This window comes from Bufo bufo, chromosome 2 (assembly GCF_905171765.1).
Source record: "Bufo bufo chromosome 2, aBufBuf1.1, whole genome shotgun sequence".
In the NCBI taxonomy this organism is placed as follows: Eukaryota; Metazoa; Chordata; class Amphibia; order Anura; family Bufonidae; genus Bufo; species Bufo bufo.
In genome coordinates this window covers 291855413-291876663 of record NC_053390.1, presented here as the reverse complement: position 1 = coordinate 291876663, position 21251 = coordinate 291855413, and the positions used below count along the sequence as shown (strand labels likewise).

At 44.9% G+C, this 21251-nt stretch overlaps 1 protein-coding gene across 2 annotated transcripts in view; it reads left to right on the top strand.

Annotated features, from left to right (window-relative positions):
• The window catches only part of ARHGEF40 (Rho guanine nucleotide exchange factor 40), a 198545-nt gene that overhangs the window by 102061 nt on the left and 75233 nt on the right, over positions 1–21251 (top strand). For both annotated transcript variants that reach the window (XM_040416739.1, XM_040416738.1), the window contains exons 9-10: positions 14379–14465; positions 20668–20795. In XM_040416739.1, coding sequence (XP_040272673.1) covers positions 14379–14465; positions 20668–20795 — 215 coding nt within the window. The remainder of the gene's footprint in view (positions 1–14378; positions 14466–20667; positions 20796–21251) is intronic.

The window sequence follows — 21251 nt, the reverse complement described above, 5'->3', positions numbered from 1 at the left end:
GCATGGGTATATGTAAAAAGACACCCCAAAACACATTCCTCAACTTCTCCTGAGTACGGGGATACCAGATGTGTGACACTTTTTTGCAGCCTAGGTGGGCAAAGGGGCCCATATTCCAAAGAGCACCTTTCGGATTTCACTCGTCATTTTTTACAGAATTTGATTTCAAACTCCTTACCACACATTTGGGCCCCTAGAATGCCAGGGCAGTATAACTACCCCACAAGTGACCCCATTTTGGAAAGAAGAGACCCCAAGGTATTCGCTGATGGGCATAGTGAGTTCATGGAAGTTTTTATTTTTTGTCACAAGTTAGTGGAATATGAGACTTTGTATGAAAAAAAAAAAAAAAAAAATCATAATTTTCCACTAACTTGTGACAAAAAATAAAAAATTCTAGGAACTCGCCATGCCCCTCACGGAATAGCTTGGGGTGTCTTCTTTCCAAAATGGGGTCACTTGTGGGGTAGTTATACTGCCCTGGCATTCTAGGGGCCCAAATGTGTGGTAAAGAGTTAGAAATCAAATTCTGTAAAAAATGATGAGTGAAATCCGAAAGGTGCTCTTTGGAATATGGGCCCCTTTGCCCACCTAGGCTGCAAAAAAAGTGTCACACATTGGTATCTCCGTACTCAGGAGAAGGTGGGGAATGTGTTTTGGGGTGTCATTTTATATATACCATGCTGGGTGAGAGATATTTTCTGGCAAAAGACAACTTTTCCCATTTTTTTATTACAAAGTTGTCATTTGACCAAGATATTTATCTCACCCAGCATGGGTATATGTAAAAAGACACCCCAAAACACATTCCTCAACTTCTCCTGAGTACGGGATACCAGATGTGTGACACTTTTTTGCAGCCTAGGTGGGCAAAGGGGCCATATTCCAAAGGCACCTTTCGGATTTCACAGGTCATTTTTTACTGAATTTGATTTCAAACTCTTTACCACACATTTGGGCCCCTTGAATGCCAGGTCCGATCTAACTACCCCACAAGTGACCCCATTTTGGAAAGAAGAGACCCCAAGGTATTCGCTGATGGGCATAGTGAGTTCATAGAACTTTTTATTTTTTGTCACAAGTTAGTGGAATATGAGACTTTGTAAGAAAAGAAAAAAAAAAAAAATCATCATTTTCCGCTAACTTGTGACAAAAAATAAAAAGTTCTATGAACTCACTATGCCCATCAGCGAATACCTTAGGGTGTGTACTTTCAGAAATGGGGTCATTTGTGGGGTGTTTGTACTGTCTGGGCATTGTAGAACCTCAGGAAACATGACAGGTGCTCAGAAAGTCAGAGCTGCTTCAAAAAGCGGAAATTCACATTTTTGTACCATAGATTGTAAACGCTATAACTTTTACCCAAACCATTTTTTTTTTTACCCAAACATTTTTTTTTTATCAAAGACATGTAGAACTATAAATTTAGAGCAAAATTTCTATATGGATGTCGTTTTTTTTTGCAAAATTTTACAACTGAAAGTGAAAAATGTCATTTTTTTGCAAAAAAATCGTTAAATTTCGATTAATAACAAAAAAGTAAAAATGTCAGCAGCAATGAAATACCACCAATGAAAGCTCTATTAGTGAGAAGAAAAGGAGGTAAATTCATTTGGGTGGTAAGTTGCATGGACCGAGCAATAAACGGATTGAAAGTAGTGTAGGTCAGAAGTGTAAAAAGTGCTGGTCTTTCAGGGTGTTTAAGCACTGGGGCTGAGGTGGTTAATAAAATGGGAATTGTTGGTGTATTAACTTCCTGTTTGTGGAACATTAGTATATGTGAGGGGGGAAACTTTTCAAGATGGGTGGTGACCATGGCGGCCATTTTGGAAAGTCGGCCATTTTGAATCCAACTTTTGTTTTTTCAATAGAAGAGGGTCATGTGACACATTCAAAACTTACTTGGGAATTTCACAAGAAAAACAATGGTGTGCTTGGTTTTAACATAACTTTATTCTTTCATGAGTTATTTTACAAGTTTCTGACCACTTATAAAATGTGTTCAATGTGCTGCCCATTGTGTTGGATTGTCAATGCAACCCTCTTCTCCCACTCTTCACACACTGATAGCAACACCGCAGGAATAATGCTAGCACAGGCTTCCAGTATCCGTAGTTTCAGGTGCTGCACATCTCGTATCATCTCAAGGCAAATCGTCTATGCTGTGAAGATCGAGATGTGCAGCACCTGAAACTACGGATACAGGAAGCCTGTGCTAGCATTTCTCTGCAGTGTTGCTATCATTGTGTGAAGAGTGGGAGAAGAGGGTTGCATTGACAATCCAAACACATGGGGCAGCACATTGAACACATTTTATAAGTGGTCAGAAACTTGTAAATAACTCATGAAAGAATAAAGTTACGTTAAAACCAAGCACACCATTGTTTTTCTTGTGAAATCCAATAAGTTTGATGTGTCACATGACCCTCTTCCTATTGAAAAAATCAAAAGTTGGATTCAAAAATGGCCGACTTTAAATGGGCGCATGGTCACCCCCCATCTGAAAAGTTTCCCCCCTCACATATACTAATGTGCCACAAACAGGAGTTAATATCACCAACCTATTCCCATTTTATTAAGGTGTATCCATATAAATGGCCCACCCTGTATAATAGAAGACAGCTGTAAGTATCTCACTGTATACATCCATAGATAAATAAGTAAATTATAATTAAAATAATAAATAAAAAAATAAAAAATTAAAATTACTCAGTTGGGTGACTAGATACCCATTAGTGTTGATTTATCAGTGAATACAAAAAATTTGTGTATATATATAATTAACTGACGTTAACTATTGGTAAGACTGGCGTATGTTGACACACATTGGCAGGAAATATTTACGTCTTTTTTTTATAAAAACAAAAAAAATTTATATACCTGTGTCACCTAATTTTATGTGCAGCTGGGTGTATACTGCCCTGGTTTCCTTTAAAAATGGCGCATGTCCGTACCTGTGCGGTCATGTGAAAACAAGAGGGGGAGGGGGGTTCTTTTAAAAACAATGGCTGGGAGAATCAACATGTGAATATACGTTTTTACATTTTTATCTTGACCTTTTTTCTTATCTCTTTTCTCTCCTCTCCCTTTTCCCTCCTCCCCTCCCCTTTCTCTCTCTCTTTCTCCCCCCCATCCTCTCCTCTCTCTTTTTTCCTCCATTTGCTCCTCTGTTTTCTTCTCATATCCATCTCCTCTCTCACATATATATATAGATATAATTATAAATATAAGCATAATTATAAATATTTTCCCCCTTATATTCCCTCTATTTTCCTTTCATATATGTCCATGCCTAATGGGCTTTCAAATGAATCCATGTTTCCATTAATGCTTAATTACCTTGTCCTAGATGGAATAGGTGTAGCGGTGTTACCGCTACGGTCCTGTGTGCGGCACGTGTGGAAAAGGCGCGTAGGCAGAGAGGTCTGCGCGCGCAATGAGAGCGTGGCTATGCAGTGCAGGAGTGCCGGCCGCTTCCTTGAGCGGCACGGCTGCTGCGCTCGCTAGCAGGAACAGTTCTTTCTATGGGAGCAATTAGTCTGTGGAGAAACACTGTTATAAGTGTCTTTAACTATAGGAGGGTGACAGTATGACTGGGACCTAAAAGGTATTAAAGATGGCATGACCTGATGGGGGATAATAACAGAGTGGGTGTGTGTATTTGTATGTCAGTATTGGAGGGGTAATTAAGATGACTGAAGGGGAGAATCGGGGGGGGGGGGGGGGTATGAATGAATTTGGGCGGAAGGTAGTGATATTAACCATGTGTTGATGAATGATATAAATAAACAATTATTGAAAATATTATGAGTGTGGTTGGTGGTGATACTGCTATGGTGTTATTGCTGGGATGAATATGATTAATTGGTGCCTGACGTATGATGGAATTGCGCATATATAAGAGGCAGAGACTCCAGAGATTAAGACAGGGGAAGAGAGGGAGAAAAAAAAAAATTAAATAAAAATAAAATAAAATAATAATAATAATAATAAAAAGGGGGAGGGGGGATGACGACGGACCCAAACTTAGAAACATTTGCTTTCCAAAGTTTCATTGAGGTCCATGTGGTTCTAATGTGTACAATTTGAAAATCCAAAACATTTCTCTCCTCTGGAGAGTCTTATATCTCGCTGAGCAATTTGCGTCGATTTGTTCGATTGGAGTAATCGTCAGTTTTGTAGGATCTTTATTGTGGGCTTTGAGAAAATGTCGGGACACGCTATGCTTACGACGCCAGCCTCCTGGGTTGGGGTGGTGTTCTCCCAGACCCGGACGGTGCAGGGGGTTTGGTCGGCGGCGGAAGCCCGCCTTCCGATCAATGTGCTGGAGCTCAGAGCAAATTTTCCTTTCCCTTTCTCATTGGACTCCTCTCCTGGCAGGTCACCGGTAAGGGTCCAGTCGGACAATGCCACAGCTGTGGCTTACGTCAACCACCAGGGCGGGACCCGCAGCTGGACGATGATGCAGGAGGCGGAAAGGATCCTCCAGTGGGCGGAGACTCATTTTCCAGTACTGTCGGCAGTATACATCCCAGGGGTCGACAATTGGAAGGCGGACTTTCTCAGCCGAAACACAGTGGATCCAGGAGAGTGGTCTTTAAATCCGGAGGTTTTCGAGGACATCTGTCGCCGGTGGGGCCGCTCGGATGTCGACCTGATGGCGTCCAGGCTCAACAACAAGGTTCCCACGTTCCTGACCCGTGCTCGGGATCCGGTGGCGTACGGGGGGGACGCGCTGGTGTCTCCGTGGCAAGGCTTCCCCCTCCTTTATGTCTTTCCACCACTGCCTCTACTACCGAAGGTCCTTTGCAAAATCACGTCGGAAGGGGATTCCAACCATCTCATCGCCCCCGATTGGCCTCGCCGCGCCTGGTTCTCGGACGTCACTCGGATGCTGGCAGACGTTCCGTGCACTCGTTGGCAAAGGAGATTTTTTGTGAAACTCACCTGTAAAATCTTTTTCTCGTCTTTTCCATTGGGGACACAGCTCCCTCCCATTTTTACCTGTTGCAGGAGGGGTTGGTTTGGTTCTTGGGACCTTAGGGTTATCGGTCCGATGGCGGTATTCCTTTGTTCTGGTCTCTATTGTTTTGGTCTCCTTCTCCTACTGCTTTTGCACGCGCTGGGGTCACCCCGATGGAGCATGGGGGTATAGCCCGGGGAGGAGGAGCTCTCTCTTTTATTTGCATAGAGACCAACTAGTCTGGGCTGATCTAGGGAGCACTAGAGGGGGACAGATGCAAAGAACTCTCATAAATCAAAAACCTGGTACATACCCCTGCCTTCATTGCATGCAATGCTCCAATGTTCAAAAGGGCCAGTTTTTCCACACACTGGAAAACCATATATGATCAAGGGCTATTATACCTGTGACACAACAAACGTGATTTACCTGTGGCCTACTGTATGTGGGGGAGACCATGCAGACAATGAGGGACCGCATTGGTAAACATAAGTCCACTATACGGAATAAGAATTTATTACTCCCTGTACCGTTCCACTTTGATAAATGTAACCATTCCATCTCAACTAAAATTCCAAATTATAGAGCGGGTCTATCAACCAAGAAGGGGAGGTGATTTGAGAAAATTACTACTCAGAAGGGAGGCATATTGGATCCATACATTGGATACTCTACAACCGAGGGGGATGAATAGGGATTATGAGATTATGTGTTTTTAATAGTTTATAATTTGGAGTGTTTTTTTTTTTTCACAGGCTGCAATACCGCGCTGAAAGTTGAAGGTTTTTGGGCCTGCAGGATAACACGATTTGAAATAAGAATGGACACTCTGTTATGTTATATATGTCATTTCCTGTTTATTAAATCAGCTGATGATGTCATGACCAGGTGATCCTGCACCTATAAATGTGATCAGGTTTTCATTGTCATCATGCAGTTGAGAAAGGCTGGACGGGCCGAAACGCGTCCTGTTATTATTTTGTAGTTACAATAAAAGAATATAACTGATTGGAAACAAGAACGTCTGCTGGGACCTTTTTTGCTGGATTTGATCTGGGGATTGCCCCTTCCTGTGCAGCGTGAGAAAGGATCGTGAGCTGTTACTTCTACTTTACATTAACATTAATGAATGCACAGGCCATAATAATACTGATCCGGTGGACTATAAAATACTAATCAGAAGTGACAGAAAAAGAGAGAAATGTAATAGATGTAAAGCACTATGTGGGTGAAAATAACATCAAGTGCTCTAAAACATCCTTCTCTCTATTATTCAGATCACTGAATTTTAAAGGGAATCTGTCACCTGGTTTTATCATTTTAAGCTGTCACCATTGTCATGTTCAATAAACTGTCATTTTGATAAAAAAGCTCTTTCTGTTAGGCCTCCTGCACACGACAGTATTTTTCGTCCGGGGGTCTTCCTCGTTTTGGTGTCCGCCTGGCCGTGCGGAGCCAAACGGATCCGTCCTGACTTACAATGCAAGTCAATGGGGACGGATCCGTTTGACGTTGACACAATATGGTGCAATTGCAAACGGATCCGTCCCCCATTGACTTTCAATGTAAAGTCAGGAGTTAATATACCATAGGTATAGTTTTCTCCAATCCGATGGTATATTTTAACTTGAAGGGTCCCCATCACCATGGGAACGCCTCTATGTTAGAATATACCATCGGATTTGAGTTAGATCGTGAAACTCATATCCGACAGTATATTCTAACACAGAGGAGTTCCCATGGTGATGGGGACGCTTCAGGTTAGAATATTCTACGAACTGTGTACATGACTGCCCCCTGCTGCCTGGCAGCACCTGATCTCTTACAGGGGGCTGTGATCAGCACAATTAACCCCTCAGGTGCCGCACCTGAAGGGGTTAATTGTGCTTATAGCCCCCTGTAAGAGATCAGGGGCTGCCAGGCAGCAGGGGGCAGACCCCCCTCCCTCCCCAGTTTGAATATCATTGGTGGCCAGTGTGTGGCCCGGCCCCCCCCTCCCTCCCTCTATTGTATTATCATTGGTGGCCAGTGTGTGGCCCCCCCTCCCTCTATTGTATTATCATTGATGGCCAGTGTGCGCCCCCCCCCTCTATTGTTTTAATATCATTGGTGGCCAGTGTGCGCCCCCCCCGGCCCCCCCCCTATTGTTTTAATATCATCGGTGGCCAGTGTGCGGCCTCCCCCCCCCCCCCCCCTGATCATTGGTGGCAGCGGAGAGTTCCGATCGGAGTCCCAGTTTAATCACTGGGGCTCCGATCGGTAACCATGGCAACCAGGACACTACTGTAGTCCTGGTTGCCATGGTTACTTAGCAATATTAGAAGCATCATACTTACCTGCTGCGCTGTCTGTGACCGGCCGGGAGCTCCTCCTACTGGTAAGTGACAGGTCTGTGCGGCGCATTGCTTAATGATCTGTCACTTACCAGTAGGAGGAGCTCCCGGCCGGTCACAGACAGCGCAGCAGGTAAGTATGATGCTTCTAATATTGCTAAGTAACCATGGCAACCAGGACTACAGTAGTGTCCTGGTTGCCATGGTTACCGATCGGAGCCCCAGCGATTAAACTGGGACTCCGATCGGAACTCTCCGCTGCCACCAATGATCGGGGGGGGGGGGGAGGGGAGGCCGCACACTGGCCACCAATGATATTAAAACAATAGAGGGGGGGCGCACACTGGCCACCAATGATATTAAAACAATAGAGGGGGGCCGAGAAGGGGGGGGCGCACACTGGCCACCAATGTTAATACAATAGAGGGAGGGAGGGGGGGCCGCACACACTGGCCACCAATGAAATTAATACAATAGAGGGAGGGGGGCCGCACTGCCACCAATGAAATTAAAACTGGGGAGGGAGGGGGGTCTGCCCCCTCCTGCCTGGCAGCCCCTGATCTCTTATAGGGGGCTATGATATGCACAATTAACCCCTCAGGTGCAACACCTGAGGGGTTAATTGTGCGGATCACAGCCCCCTGTAAGAGATCGGGTGCTGCCAGGCAGCAGGGGGAAGTCATGTACACAGTTCGTAGTATATTCTAACTAGATGCGTCCCCATCACTATGGGAACGCCTCTGTGTTAGAATATACTGTCGGTTCTGAGTTTTCACGGTGAAAACTCAGCTCTGAAAAAGCTTTTATGCAGACGGATCTTCGGATCCGTCTGTATGAAAGTAACCTACGGCCACGGATCACGGACGCGGATGCCAATCTTGTGTGCATCCGTGTTCTTTCACGGACCCATTGACTTGAATGGGTCCGTGAACCGTTGTCCGTCAAAAAATAGGACAGGTCATATTTTTTTGACGGACAGGAAACACGGATCACGGATGCGGCTGCAAAACGGTGCATTTTCCGATTTTTCCACGGACCCATTGAAAGTCAATGGGTCCGCGAAAGAACACGGAACAACGGCCACGGATGCACACAACGGTCCGCAAAAACGGGTTCCGTAGTTCCGTGTCCGTTTTTTCATCCGTGGGTCTTCCTTGATTTTTGGAGGATTTTTTTTGGAGGATCCACGGACATGAAAAGTGAAAAAAAAAACTAAGTCAAGTTTGCATTGAAAATGATAGGAAAAACGGACACGGATCACAGACACGGATCGCGGACGCGGATGACTATCTTGTGTGCATCCGTGATTTTTCACGGACCCATTGACTTGAATGGGTCCGTGAACCGTTGTCCGTGAAAAAAATAGGACAGGTCATATTTTTTTCACGGACTGGAAAAACGGATCACGGACGCGGAAGCCAAGCGGTGCATTTTCAGATTTTTCCACGGACCCATTGAAAGTCAGTGGGTCCGCGAAAAAAAACGGAACAACGGCAATGGATGCACACAACTGCATGAGGCCTTATGCAAATGAACCTCCAAGGTGCACAGAGGAGCGTTTTTTTTTTTCATCTCTAGTCCCCAGCCCGCCTTAATTTGAAGCCCAAGCACGCATCCTGATCCAGAAATATCCTCCCACAGCCGAGGGTCCGCCCCCTCCGCTACGCCATCTTTAACCTTCCAGATTCACCCCGTTATTATTCATGTTTGCCGCCGGAAATCTGGCGCAGGCGCAGTGCCGCCGACTGCCTGCGCCTGTGCGATCATAAAGCTCCTGAGGGCAACAGCCTCAAAAGTGTCACTGGGCATGCGCCCCCAGTGACGTATTCTGAGCGCTGTTGCCTCAGGAGCTTTATGATCGCGCAGGCAGTCGGCGGCACTGCGCCAGATTTCCGGCGGCAGACATGAAGAATAACGGGGCGTTTCTGGAAGGTTAAAGATGGCGTAGCGGAGGGGGCGGCGCTGTTTGCCTCGGCTGTGGGAGGATATTTCTGGATCAGGAGGCGTGCTTGGGCTTCAAATTAAGGCAGGCTGGGCACTGCAGGAGGGTGTTATGGGCTCCAGAGATGAAAAAAAAAAAACCCTTTGGGCATCTTGGAGGTTCATTTTCATAACAGAAAAAGAGAGCTTTTTTATCAAAATGACCACACGAAATGAAGAAAGAAGACCACTGCAGGAAATAAGGTAGTTTATTGAACATGCCAATGATGACAGCTTAAAATGATAAAACCAGGTGACAGATTCACTTTAAACTGTCACTATTTTTTAGCGGAATTGAGCCTTTATGTGTATGTAAATGAATAATACCACTCTTTCTGTCCATTACATGACTTGTATAATGCAGTTTTAGCAGGGTTCCCTCTTCAGGCTCCATCTGTAATTGTCATTTTTCTGAGCTCTAGCTGCTGTGATGTCTCATGTACACTGCACACAGACAGCCTGGATGACTTTATACATAAAGTTGTGCAAGCTCTGGAGTAATGTGGCCTAGAGTTGTTGTGATACCAAATTTTTGATTCGGTTTCGGTTTTAAACTTTTTATTTAATAACTATTTTCCCCCTTAGGGGCTAGAACCTGGGATTTTTTTCATCCCTTGTCCTATTCACCCTGATAGAGCTCTACACACTGTCCCTGCTGCTCTGTGCTCTGTGCACACAGCATCAGGGATGTTACCATGGCAGCCAGGGCTTCAGTAGCGTCCTGGCTGCCATGGTAACTGATCGGAGCCCCAGGCTTACACAGCTGGGGCTCCGATCAGAAGCTGCCACTGCCACCAATGAGGGGGAGGGGAGAGGACCCTGTGGCCACTGCCACCAATGATTTTAATAGGGGGAAATTGAGGGGGGGGGGACGCACTGCGCCACCAATGATTATTTAGCCCTTAATACAGGAGGCGGGTACTGGCAGATCAGCGGCAGTTAAGCCCGCACCTGAGGGGTTAACTGCCGCTGATTGCAGCTCCCTTTCAGAGGCAGGGTGCCGGCAATGTGATTCTGCTGCCGGCACCCGCCTCCTGTGTTATGTGTTAAAGACTACTTTTCCTGGGTCCAGACTTTCAGTATTAGGCTACACAGAGCGGCGCCCAGCGATGTCCCAGCACTTACTATTATTCCTGGGTGCCGCTTTGTTCACCCGCAGTGCCCCATTACTGTCTCCTCTCCTGCTCCATATGCTAATTACTATCGGAGCAATGGGGAGGAGACATCAGCTTCTCTAGTGGGCGTTCCTTCTCCCTGGCTGTAGCGCTGTCCAATTGCAGCGCAGGGAGAAGGAACGCCCACTAGAGAAGCTGATGTGAATCATGGTAAGTGCTGGGACATCTCTGGGCGCCGCTCTGTGTAGGAAAAGTCGTATCATTGGTGGCGCAGTGCACCCGCCCCTCCTCCGTCCCTCTCTCCGTTCATTGGTGGCAGCACAGGGGGGAGGGAGAGACTGCTTCCTTCTCCCTGTGCTGCTGAGGGAACATGAGCGCGCTGACAGCAGCGCGCTCATGTTCAGAGATACTAAACTGCGCAGCAGCGCAGCCCAGTATCGAAAAAATGGAAATCCCGGTATCGTATCGATACCGGGACAAATATATTGATTGGGTGTCGAAATTTCGATACCCGCAACAACCCTAATGTGGCCTAATGAGTAGGAGAAGATGATGATAGAGATTAGTAGAATTGAGAGTCACAGTAATGAGGTCTGTCTCCTGTCTGTCTGCAGATTCTTCCCCCTTCCTCCTGTCTCTCAGCAGATCCTTCCCCCTCTCTTCTGTCTGTCCTAGGAGTTTTCTTCCCTAAGTTTAATTTACACAAATAGAAGCAGCAAAGCATAGATGATATTATATAGCAGTAATGAGTAGTGTTGCTGTGAAACCAGCATAAGGTGAAATAGTCTAATACTTACTAGAAGTAGCAGCATCTTCATGTTTCTCTCTGAGTGCAGTGGTGTTCCCTTTCTGTCCCTTATCCATAGACCTAAGGTGCAGCTGTGAAACCTGAACTTTAAAGGGTATTTACACCTTTGGGGGCAATTTTGTTTTATTACTGCATTGTAATAATTTTGAGCAAATTTTTTATTTATTTTTTTCAATTGGTCTTTATTAAAAATATTCAGCCCCTTTCTTTGTACAGCCTTGAGATTCTCTAGTAGCATCCTCTGTGTTACAGTGTTCTGTCAGGCAGCTCAGTTACTTGAAGGCTCCTAATCTTTGATCTATGGCTTTATAAACACTCATTTTAGCTCATTTCTTTTCTTACTGATATGAATGTGGCTTAACCCCTTCCCGAACATAGTTGTTATGGTTGGAAAAAGAGAAAAGTCCATTTAGTCCAACCTGTAATCCTACTATATCGATCCCTGGATCAATGTCCATCTTCATTTTAAACAGGGGTTGGGCCAAAGGGAAAGGGTGTGTAGAACAAGATTTCTATACATTGTCATAAGCCTCAATTTTTGATTTAGTTCTATCAGGGATTTTTAAAATTAGATTTACACAAGAAATTGCCTTTTTTTTATCCTAGCCTGCCATCTGGTGGCCAAAATAAGAATTGCAGTATGAACACTTAAAGCCTCGTCAGCGAAGCTTACAGTGTTCAGCACAACAATCAATGCCCACATTGGCCGCACATGGCATCAGTAGGAAGCCCGGAAGCACGAGCATCTAAAGCCTTAATTACCACGATCGGCATTATTGACGGTCATGGTAATTAGCCGCAGGTTTCTTCTGTATGAAACAGTATAGATCTGGCGGCCATGGCGCCCGCTTCACGTGCGAGTGGGCGCCATGTTTACGCATCGCTCCAGCGCTGTACATGTTCGGCGCTGGTAGCGAACGGGTTAATGAATAAGTTAAATAATAGCGGACCCAGCACAGAACCTTGGGGTGCACCACTTATAACCGGGGACCATTCAGAGTAGGAATCATTTACCACAATTCTTTGGATACAATCATGAAGCCCATTTGCAATCCAATTACAAGTTATATTTTCTAAACCAATAGATCTCAATTTACCCATTAGTTTCCGTGTGGGACAGTATCAAACGCCTTTGCAAAGTCTAAAAACACAATATCGGCAGTCTTCCCTCTGTCCAGGCTTCTACTCACCTCCTCATAAAAACAACAGCTTCTGTTCCTAGTAAAACCATGTTGGCTATCACTTATTATATTATTGACAGTTACACAATTCTGTATGTAGTCCTGTAGAAGGCCCTCAAACATTTTTCCCACTATGGATGTTAAGCTTACTGGTCTATAATCTCCTGGTGAAGACCTAGCACCCTTTTTGAAAATGGGCACCACATTCGCATTGCGCCAGTCTATTGGTACAATGCCTGTCGTTAAAAATCTGTAAATATTATGAACAGAGGCAAAGCAATAACTGAACTGAGCTCCTTCAGAACTCTAGGGTGTAATCCATCTGGACCTGGGGCATTGTTCACTTTTAATTTTTTTTTGCATATCAAAGAGGGCCTTTCACTACAATAAAAAAACTAAACTAAGCATACTGACATGGAGAGCGGCACCCAGGGATCTCCCTGCACTTACTATTATCCCTGGGCGCCGCTTCGTTTTTTTTTCCTCTCAGGCTATGAGCTGAGCGCTGCGATTGGCCAGCGCTAAAGCCTGGGAGAAGTGTACGCCGGCAGGCTCCTCCCAGTTGAGCCGAAAATCTGAAGATACCGGAGCCTATAACGGGAGAACGAAGCGGCGCCCAGGGATAATAGTAAGTGCCTGGGCGCCGCTCTCCGTGTCTGTATGCTCAGTTTAGATTTTTTATTGTAGTGAAAGGTCCTATACCGGGAGAACGGAGTGGCGCCCAGGGATAATAGTAAGTGCAGGGAGATCCCTGGGCGCCGCTCTCCATGTCTCGTAATAAACTTTGTAGGTATCCTGCATCGGGTTGTGGTTATGCGCCTTACGATCGTCTATTAGCTGGATCACTCCACCGTGACAAGTTGAGATACGTTTTCCAATATTTACCTGAGTGGCGACCTGGCCTTCGCCCCAAGGGTTTCCTGACACATCTGGCAGCACCAACCTGCTACCTACAAATTTCACAGCCTACCTTTAATACGGTTGCACCTGATTTCGGTGCAACCATAAACAGGTGAATTTATTATATCCACCTGGTTTTGAAGGAAGCTGTCGTATCTTGACTTATTTACCCTATGAGCGCCCTGTCTCACCCTGTGGCCGTAACCTTACTGTATCAACCTGGTATTAGACTGGCTTAGACTGTCAAGCATGTTTTTTTTTATTTTCCATGTCCCTATCTGTATTAAAATCTTGAAATTTTCACTTTTGGCACTGAGCCTCATAATAGGCTGACACATCCTGTTCTGTATCATGTCTGAGTAGTCTTCTCATTATATTCACATACATGATTACAATGCAAGGTAACACCAATATGTATGGACAACATAGGATCCACCTTTAAAAATAAGTGATGGTGACAGCTCACCTACTCTTCCTTCCTAAACAGTGTCTGCTGCATAAGCTCACGGAGCATGTTTTTCCATAGAAGTCAATGAGGGACATTTATTAAGCTGTTTTCGCCAATATAGTGGCGTACAAAAGTCGTACTATGTGTGCACTATAATTTGCAACTTTTTGAGCTTCTCGTTACTTTTCTGAAGTGCCTAGGAAAAGGCGTGACTTTGTTGGAGGAGTGTGGCTTTGTGCTGCCCGCGGCATTTAGTATAACTTTCGCCAGAAAGTGTCGGAAGTTATAGCTGAAGTCTACGCCAGCCTGTTCTTATACTCCATGTCCATGCTGTAAAGCGTATTACTGACAAAAAGTGGCACAGCCAATACAAAATGTACAGAGTTCTGCCTAGTAAACAATGAAGGGACTTGATTCTTGCTGAAGTGCTGCTGCCCCTTCAATCAGCTCATTAGTGAGGATGCTGATAATCTGTTTCCCCACCAATCTGATATTAATGATCCATCCTAAGGATAGATCATCAAATTCCAGCAAAACCCCTTTAATGACAGAGATTACAGAACACAATAACCATTAGTGTTCATCTCAAATTACTGTAATGTGATAATATTCCATAGGAATCCATTCTTTATCTTTTTTACATCTTGCAGTCTCTGTGGCAACTCCACTCCTTGTGCTGTGATGTGCTTGACTCACTGGGGAAGGTCACACAGGAAGTAGAAGATGACGTCACCAAGGTTAGTAATTCTATTTTTTTCTAAAAGAATTAGCTTGCTTAACCTGGAAAAAAAGTAGTGTTTTTGCAAACGTATCATATTTTTTGCCCTATAAGACGCATCTGCCTGTAAGACGCACCTAGGTTTTAGAGGAGGAAAATAAGAAAAAAAATTCAACTCAGGCCCCCAGTCAGACCCCCAATGTTAATAAGACTTCAGCTTAGAGCCTCAATCAGACCCCCAATGTTAATCACACTTCAGCTTAGAGCCTCAATCAGACCCCCAATGTTAATCAGACTTCAGCTTAGAGCCTCAATCAGACCCCCAATGTTAATCAGACCTCAGCTTAGAGTCTCAATCAGACCCCCAATGTTAGTAAGACTTCAGCTTAGAGCCTCAATCAGACCCCCAATGTTAATCAGACCTCAGCTTAGAGCCTCAATCAGACCCTCAATGTTAATCAGACCCCCAGTGTTAATCAGACCTCAGCTTACAGCCCCAGTCAGACACCCAATGTTAATCAGACCTCAGAACAGACCCCCTAATGTTAGTAAGTCCACCAATCATACCTCAGATCAGACCTCCGTATTAATAAGTTCCTCAATCAGACCTCAGATAAGACCTACATATTAAGTTCCCCAATCAGACCTTAGATCAGACCTCCAGTGAATGACCCACAATCAGACCTCAGATCAGACCTCCAGTGAATGACCCCCAAGCAGACCTCCACCGCTGCTTCTGTCAGCCATGCTCCTCTTCTTCCTACAAGAAAATTTAGACTAGCACATTCATAATCGCAGATGCACATCCATAAAGCTAACATGCAGGAAGCAAACAAAAAAAGGTATGGCAGCACAATATTTCACATACAAACAATAAAACTGAGAAATAAGGATCATTCTAACTTAAAGTGGTATTATACCTACTATAAATGAAAAAAATAGAAGCTCTTTGTTCACATTTTTGATCAAATGTGTGTCGGGCCCATCTACCAGGCGTCAAGGTGGCTTCTGCAGATGGGTCCCTAACACTAACATAACTGCCTCTCCTGGGCTTGACTAAGCCTACAATATTCAGGGTAGCTGTCTCTTTTAGATTGTGCACTCCCTGCCCATCTGCCTTTGGCATTGCAACATTCCCAGCCTGAGTTTGTTTAACAGTTAATTTCCAAATCTCAGATTTCAAAAATGCAATTTCCTGCTGCATTACGGAGAGCTGTCTACAGATCAGACAGCATCCAAACCTCCGAAGAGTGGAACCTGAATTAAAAGCACAACAATTCCTGCACAGAACCAGGTCTGCCATTTTAAAGAGGGGAAAGATTTTAAACAAACAAATCTTACTTTTTTAGATTGTATCCACCTCCAGATTACCTCCTAAGTATCTCCTGATCCCCCTCCGCATTGTGATTGACAGGGCCAGGGAACGGAATTGTTCTCTGCTGGCCCTGCCTGTTAGCATTCAAAATCTGGCGCCTGCGCCGCGGCCGTACGTATCTTCAATCTGCGCAGGCGCACTGAGAGGCGGCCGCTTGCTCCTCAATGCGCCTGCGCCGGGTGTAGATGTGACTTCATCGGCGCAGGCGCATTGAGGATGGAGCAGCCGAGCGAGTGGCCGCCTCTCAGTGCGCAGATTGAAGATAGGTACGGCCGCGGCGCAGGCGCCAGATTTTGAATGCTAACAGGCAGGGCCAGCAGAGAACGATTCCGTTCCCTGGCCCTGTCAATCACAATGCGGAGGGGGCGTCATTAGGATCGGAGGATGCGGCTGCTACCAGCAAGTAGCCCCCCTACTTACTGGTAGCAAGGTAATTTGCATATTTTAAAAATAGCTTTTTATCAAATTCTACTGAACCAAAATGATTATTTAACTTATGTATGCAGAGCTCGCAGTATAGGGATTATTAGTAAACAAAAAAAAAAACGGTTTAGTGGGCTGACAGAAGCCCTTTAAGTTAGAATGACACTTATTTCTCAGTTTTATTGTTTGTATGTGAAATATTGTGCTGCCATACCTTTTTTAGTTGTTTTCTTCTTCTTCCTGTCGCGCGCTGTGCTGTGTGACCCGCCGTGCACAGTGCGATGTCTCACGCTGTGCCCATCACAGCACAGCGAGTGACCGAGAAAGACCAGGAAGCGGTGAGTACAGAGCCCGGGGACCACTGCATTCACCACTTCCCGGTCCTCCTGTGCTTATGAAAGTGCTCATTGGTATTTGCCCCATAAGATGCACTGCCATTTTTCCTCCACTTTTCCATAATCTTTTATTTAGTTTCTGATATTTTTATGAAATACGATTGCATTTTCTTGTATCCATTTTTAGAGTATGCCTGCACATATTCATATGGTTCAGTATTGCTGTGATGAGTTAAAAATTCATTTAAGCACACTTCTATTCTTTCTCTAAAGATAATGCAAATGAGTTAAAGGATATGGACACCCATATACACTACTGTATTTTTCGCTTTATAAGACGCACCTGATGATAAGACGCACCTAGATTTTTGAGGAGGAAAATAAGAAAAAAATGATTTGATACAAAAGGTGTGCTTTTGGTGGGTTTTGAACTAATAGTGGTCTGTGGATCACACTGTTATGGGGGGGATCTGTGGATGACGCACTGTTATGGGGGTTCTGTGGATGACACTGTTATGGGGTATCTATGGATGATACCGTTTTGGGGAGATTTGTGGAGGACTCTGTTATGGGTGATCTGTGGAGGACACTGTTATGGAGTATCTGTGGATGACACTCTTATGGGGGGATGTGTGGATGACACATATAGCATCTTATGTAATGGGGGTCACTATTGTCCCTGTGTGAATAGTGCCCCCCATTACACCACCGGGCCCTGCTCACAGCAGTCTTTATATGTAAAATATTTTTATGTAATGCCCCAGCAATGGCTCTGCTTTCTTCTGTAACAGTACTCACTATCAAAGCAGCGGTCCGCCCGGCAGCGTAACGTAACTCACTCAGTCAGTCACGCTCCTGCCAGCTTCATTAATGAAGTGGGAGGAGCATGACTGAGTGAGTGACGTCACGCGCCGGCCAGACCGCTGCTTTGATAGTGAGTACTGTTACAGAAGAAAGCAGAGCCATCGCTGGAGCATTACATAAAAAGATTTTACATATAAAGACTGCTGTGGGGACCCTGTGTAATGGAGTACAGTGACTGCACCGGGCCCCGCTCACAGCAGTTTTCATATGTAAAGTCCATTCATGTAATCTTTAAGTAGTGGCTCTGCTTTAAACTAGTGCAATCCCCTGTAGTAGTATTCACTATCAAAGCTGCAGGCAGGCCGGCAGTGTAACGCCACTCACTCATTCACGCTCCTCCGACTTCATTAATGAAGCAGGAGCGTAAATGAGTGAGTGAGGTTACGCTGCCGGCCTGTGTGCCGCTTTGATGCTGAGTACTACTACAGAGGATTGCACTAGTTTAAAGCAGAGCCACTGCTTGAAGATTACATAAAAATGACTTTACATATGAAAACTGCTGTGAGCGGGGCCCGGTGTAATGGAGTACAGTGACTGCACCGGGCCCTGTCGTGAGTGAAACAGCAGTTGCCGGCCTCCAGCCCCTCCTCCCTCCCTCCCCGCTGATACATCGCAGGCCGTGCTGTGCAGCATAGCGGCCGGCGATGTATCAGTGACAGACATTTAAAAAGCGCACCATTCGCTTTATAAGACGCACTGCCACCCCCCCCCCCCCCCCCACCCCCCCTGGTCTGGTTTGGTTACACTTGGTCTGCAGTTGTGAGGCCAGTTGGATGTACTGCCAAATTCTCTGAAACGCCTTTGGAGACGGCTTATGGTAGAGAAATGAACATTCAATGCACGGGCAACAGCTATAGTAGACATTCCTACAGTCAGCTTGCCAATTGCACGCTCCGTCAAATATTGCGACATCTTTGGCATTGTGCTGTGTGATCAAACTGCACATTTCAGAGTGGGCTTTTGTTGTGCGAAGTCTAAGGCACACCTGTGCAATATTCATGCTGTCTAATCAGCACCTTGATATGCCACACCTGTGCAATATTCATGCTGTCTAATCAGCACCTTGATATGCCACACCTCTGAGGTGGGATGGATTATCTCGGCAAAGGAGAAGTGCTCACTAACACAGATTTAGACAGATTTGTGAACAATATTTGAGAGTAATGGGTCTTTTGTGTATGTAGAAAATGTTTCAGATTTTAGCTCATGCTAAAAAGTGTTGCGTTTATATTTTTGCTCAGTGTATGTGTGTGTGTGTGTGTATATGTGTGTGTATGTATATATATATATATATATATTAGTGTATTAATTCAGGCAGCACTCACTTTCAGAGTTTGTCCGGTGCACGCGTCTCGCCCTTGACATCAGGCATGTATATTCATGAAAAATCAACGCAGCACTCTTCTTGTAAAAAAACGCAGTGTCTTTATTCACACATGTGACACAAAACAGGCAACGTTTCAATCCCCTTCCGGGAAGGCTCGAGAAGGATCCCGGAAGGGGATTGAAACGTTGCCTGTTTTGTGTCACATGTGTGAATAAAGACACTGCGTTGAATTTGTGAAAAGAAAAACACTTTATTCACCCCTGTGGTCGCAACTAGGGATGAGTGAACTTGTGTTTGGCGTACAAGGTTCAGGTTATGTAAGAATTCCGTTATGGATTTTGCTACCACCGACCGATTCACACGTCCACATGATGGGTCCACATCTGTTCCGCAATTTTGCGGAAGAGGTGCGGACCCATTCATTTTCAATGGTGCCGCAAAAGATGCGGACAGCACCACCATGTGCTGTCCGCATCCGCACTTCCGTTCTGCGGCGCCGCAATAAAATAGAGCATGTCCTATTCTTGTCCGCAGCCATGGACAAGAATAGGCATTTCTATCATGTGAGTTCTGCACATGGCCGGTGTCCGTGTTTTGCAGATACGCAATTTGCGGACCGCAAAACAGTTGCGGACGTGTGAATGGACCCTTATGGTCCAAAGTAGCGGAATCCATAACGGAATTCTTAGATACCTGAACCTTGTACGCCGAACTTGAAACACAAGTTCACTCAACACTAGTCACAATGTTTTAGCTCATAGCTTGAAAAGAGACTCTGTGAATGAGCTGAAAACATTGCGACCACAGGAGTGAATAAATTGTTTGAGTGCGGACATTCTTTTCATATATATATATATATATATATATATATATATGTCATTTATCAAACTGGTGTAAAGTAGAACTGGCTTAGTTGCCCATAGCAACTAATCAGATTTTGCCTTTCATTTTTCACTGTTTCATTGGCAAATGAAAGGAGGAATCTGATTGGTTGCTATGGGCAACTAAGCCAGTTCTACTTTACACCAGTTTTGATAAATCTCCCCCCCCCCCCCCCCCCCCCCCCCATGTACTTCTATGTGTACATAGCATTGTGTGTCGTCACACTGTACTTATCTAAGTGGGAAAAGTGACCGCTCACTGTGCGGACTGCACACAATACTGTATTCAGAAGAGAGTGCATGTAGTAAGAGCTGTCAGTAATGAGATCTATATCCTGCTTATAACGCCATGGTTCTGACTGTAGATCACTGCACTAAAGTTATCAGCAGAAATATCTATTGTGTCTACAAATAATGGACTTTCTACAGAATGGAAAGTGAGAAATAGATCTGCTGATTACAGGTTGTAGCATACTGTAAGACTCATCGTGTTGTGGATTGGAATGAAATCTTACTACCAAGTTACTTGCAAGTTCCAGCAGCCTATATGTAAGTAGCTGCTAGCTGTGTAACAGGATGTGGGGGCGGGGCACCAGAGCTTGTGCTGGTGCATGTGAAATCCACAGGAACGCTCACAGAGCCTCACAGGAGATAACAGCACTGAGCAAAAGTCATAGAAGAGCATTTCTGAGAGCATGTGAAGCAAAGCTGATACCAGTAAACTAACAAGTGCAATTTTATTATGTGATGCATTCCGGTAAGATATGGGGTTATTGATTTTTAGTGCACAAAGGTGTCCATAGCCTTTAACATCAAAGTATACAGCTTCATGATAATAGTTTGTGGACTGTCTCCAGTATATGAAATTTTATGAAATGAAAAGTAAAGTGCTAGCATGTTGTAACTCTTTAGAACCATACAAGAAGTTTAACAAAGTCTGTAGTAAATTAATCACATTGTACTCCCCTCAGGTGGGATTGTGAGAGTATGTGTTATCAATATGTATTTTGTGCTAGGATATTCAGTGGTTGATTTCTCATCATCGAGATGCTATGAAGAAAACACTGACAGATGACAAACTTCAAAGACTGCAGAGAGATGGAGGCACTCTTGTAGCAAGACTGCATAAGTCACCTTATCTGAGGTAATGCCAGAGCTTGGCTTCCAGCTCAGCCAGGAAGGTTCAGAGATTTTCCTCAATTTTAACCACTTATATTCCACCTGTACAGTACTGTGTTTAAAATACCAGCACCATTAACCCTAGATGTGCCGCTGTCAGCGCTGGCCGCGGTACGTGCAACGTCCATGCAGGGAGGGAAATCCCATCGGGTCCCCGCGCTACTGTGACGGGGACCCGATGGCTGGGACAGCAGCCCAATGCCTTCCTTAGTCATCGTGGCTGCCTTCCTTGTAAGGACTCATGCACACTACCGTTGTTGTTTTGCGGTCCGTTTTTCACGGATCCGTCCTGTATCTGAGGTTTTCTTTCTTTGATTTAAGTCCTCTTCCGTTACGGTATTGCACAAAACATATCCGTATGGCTTCCATATTTGATCCGTTTTTTGCGGATTGGAAACGGAAACACTAACTTATTAATCAC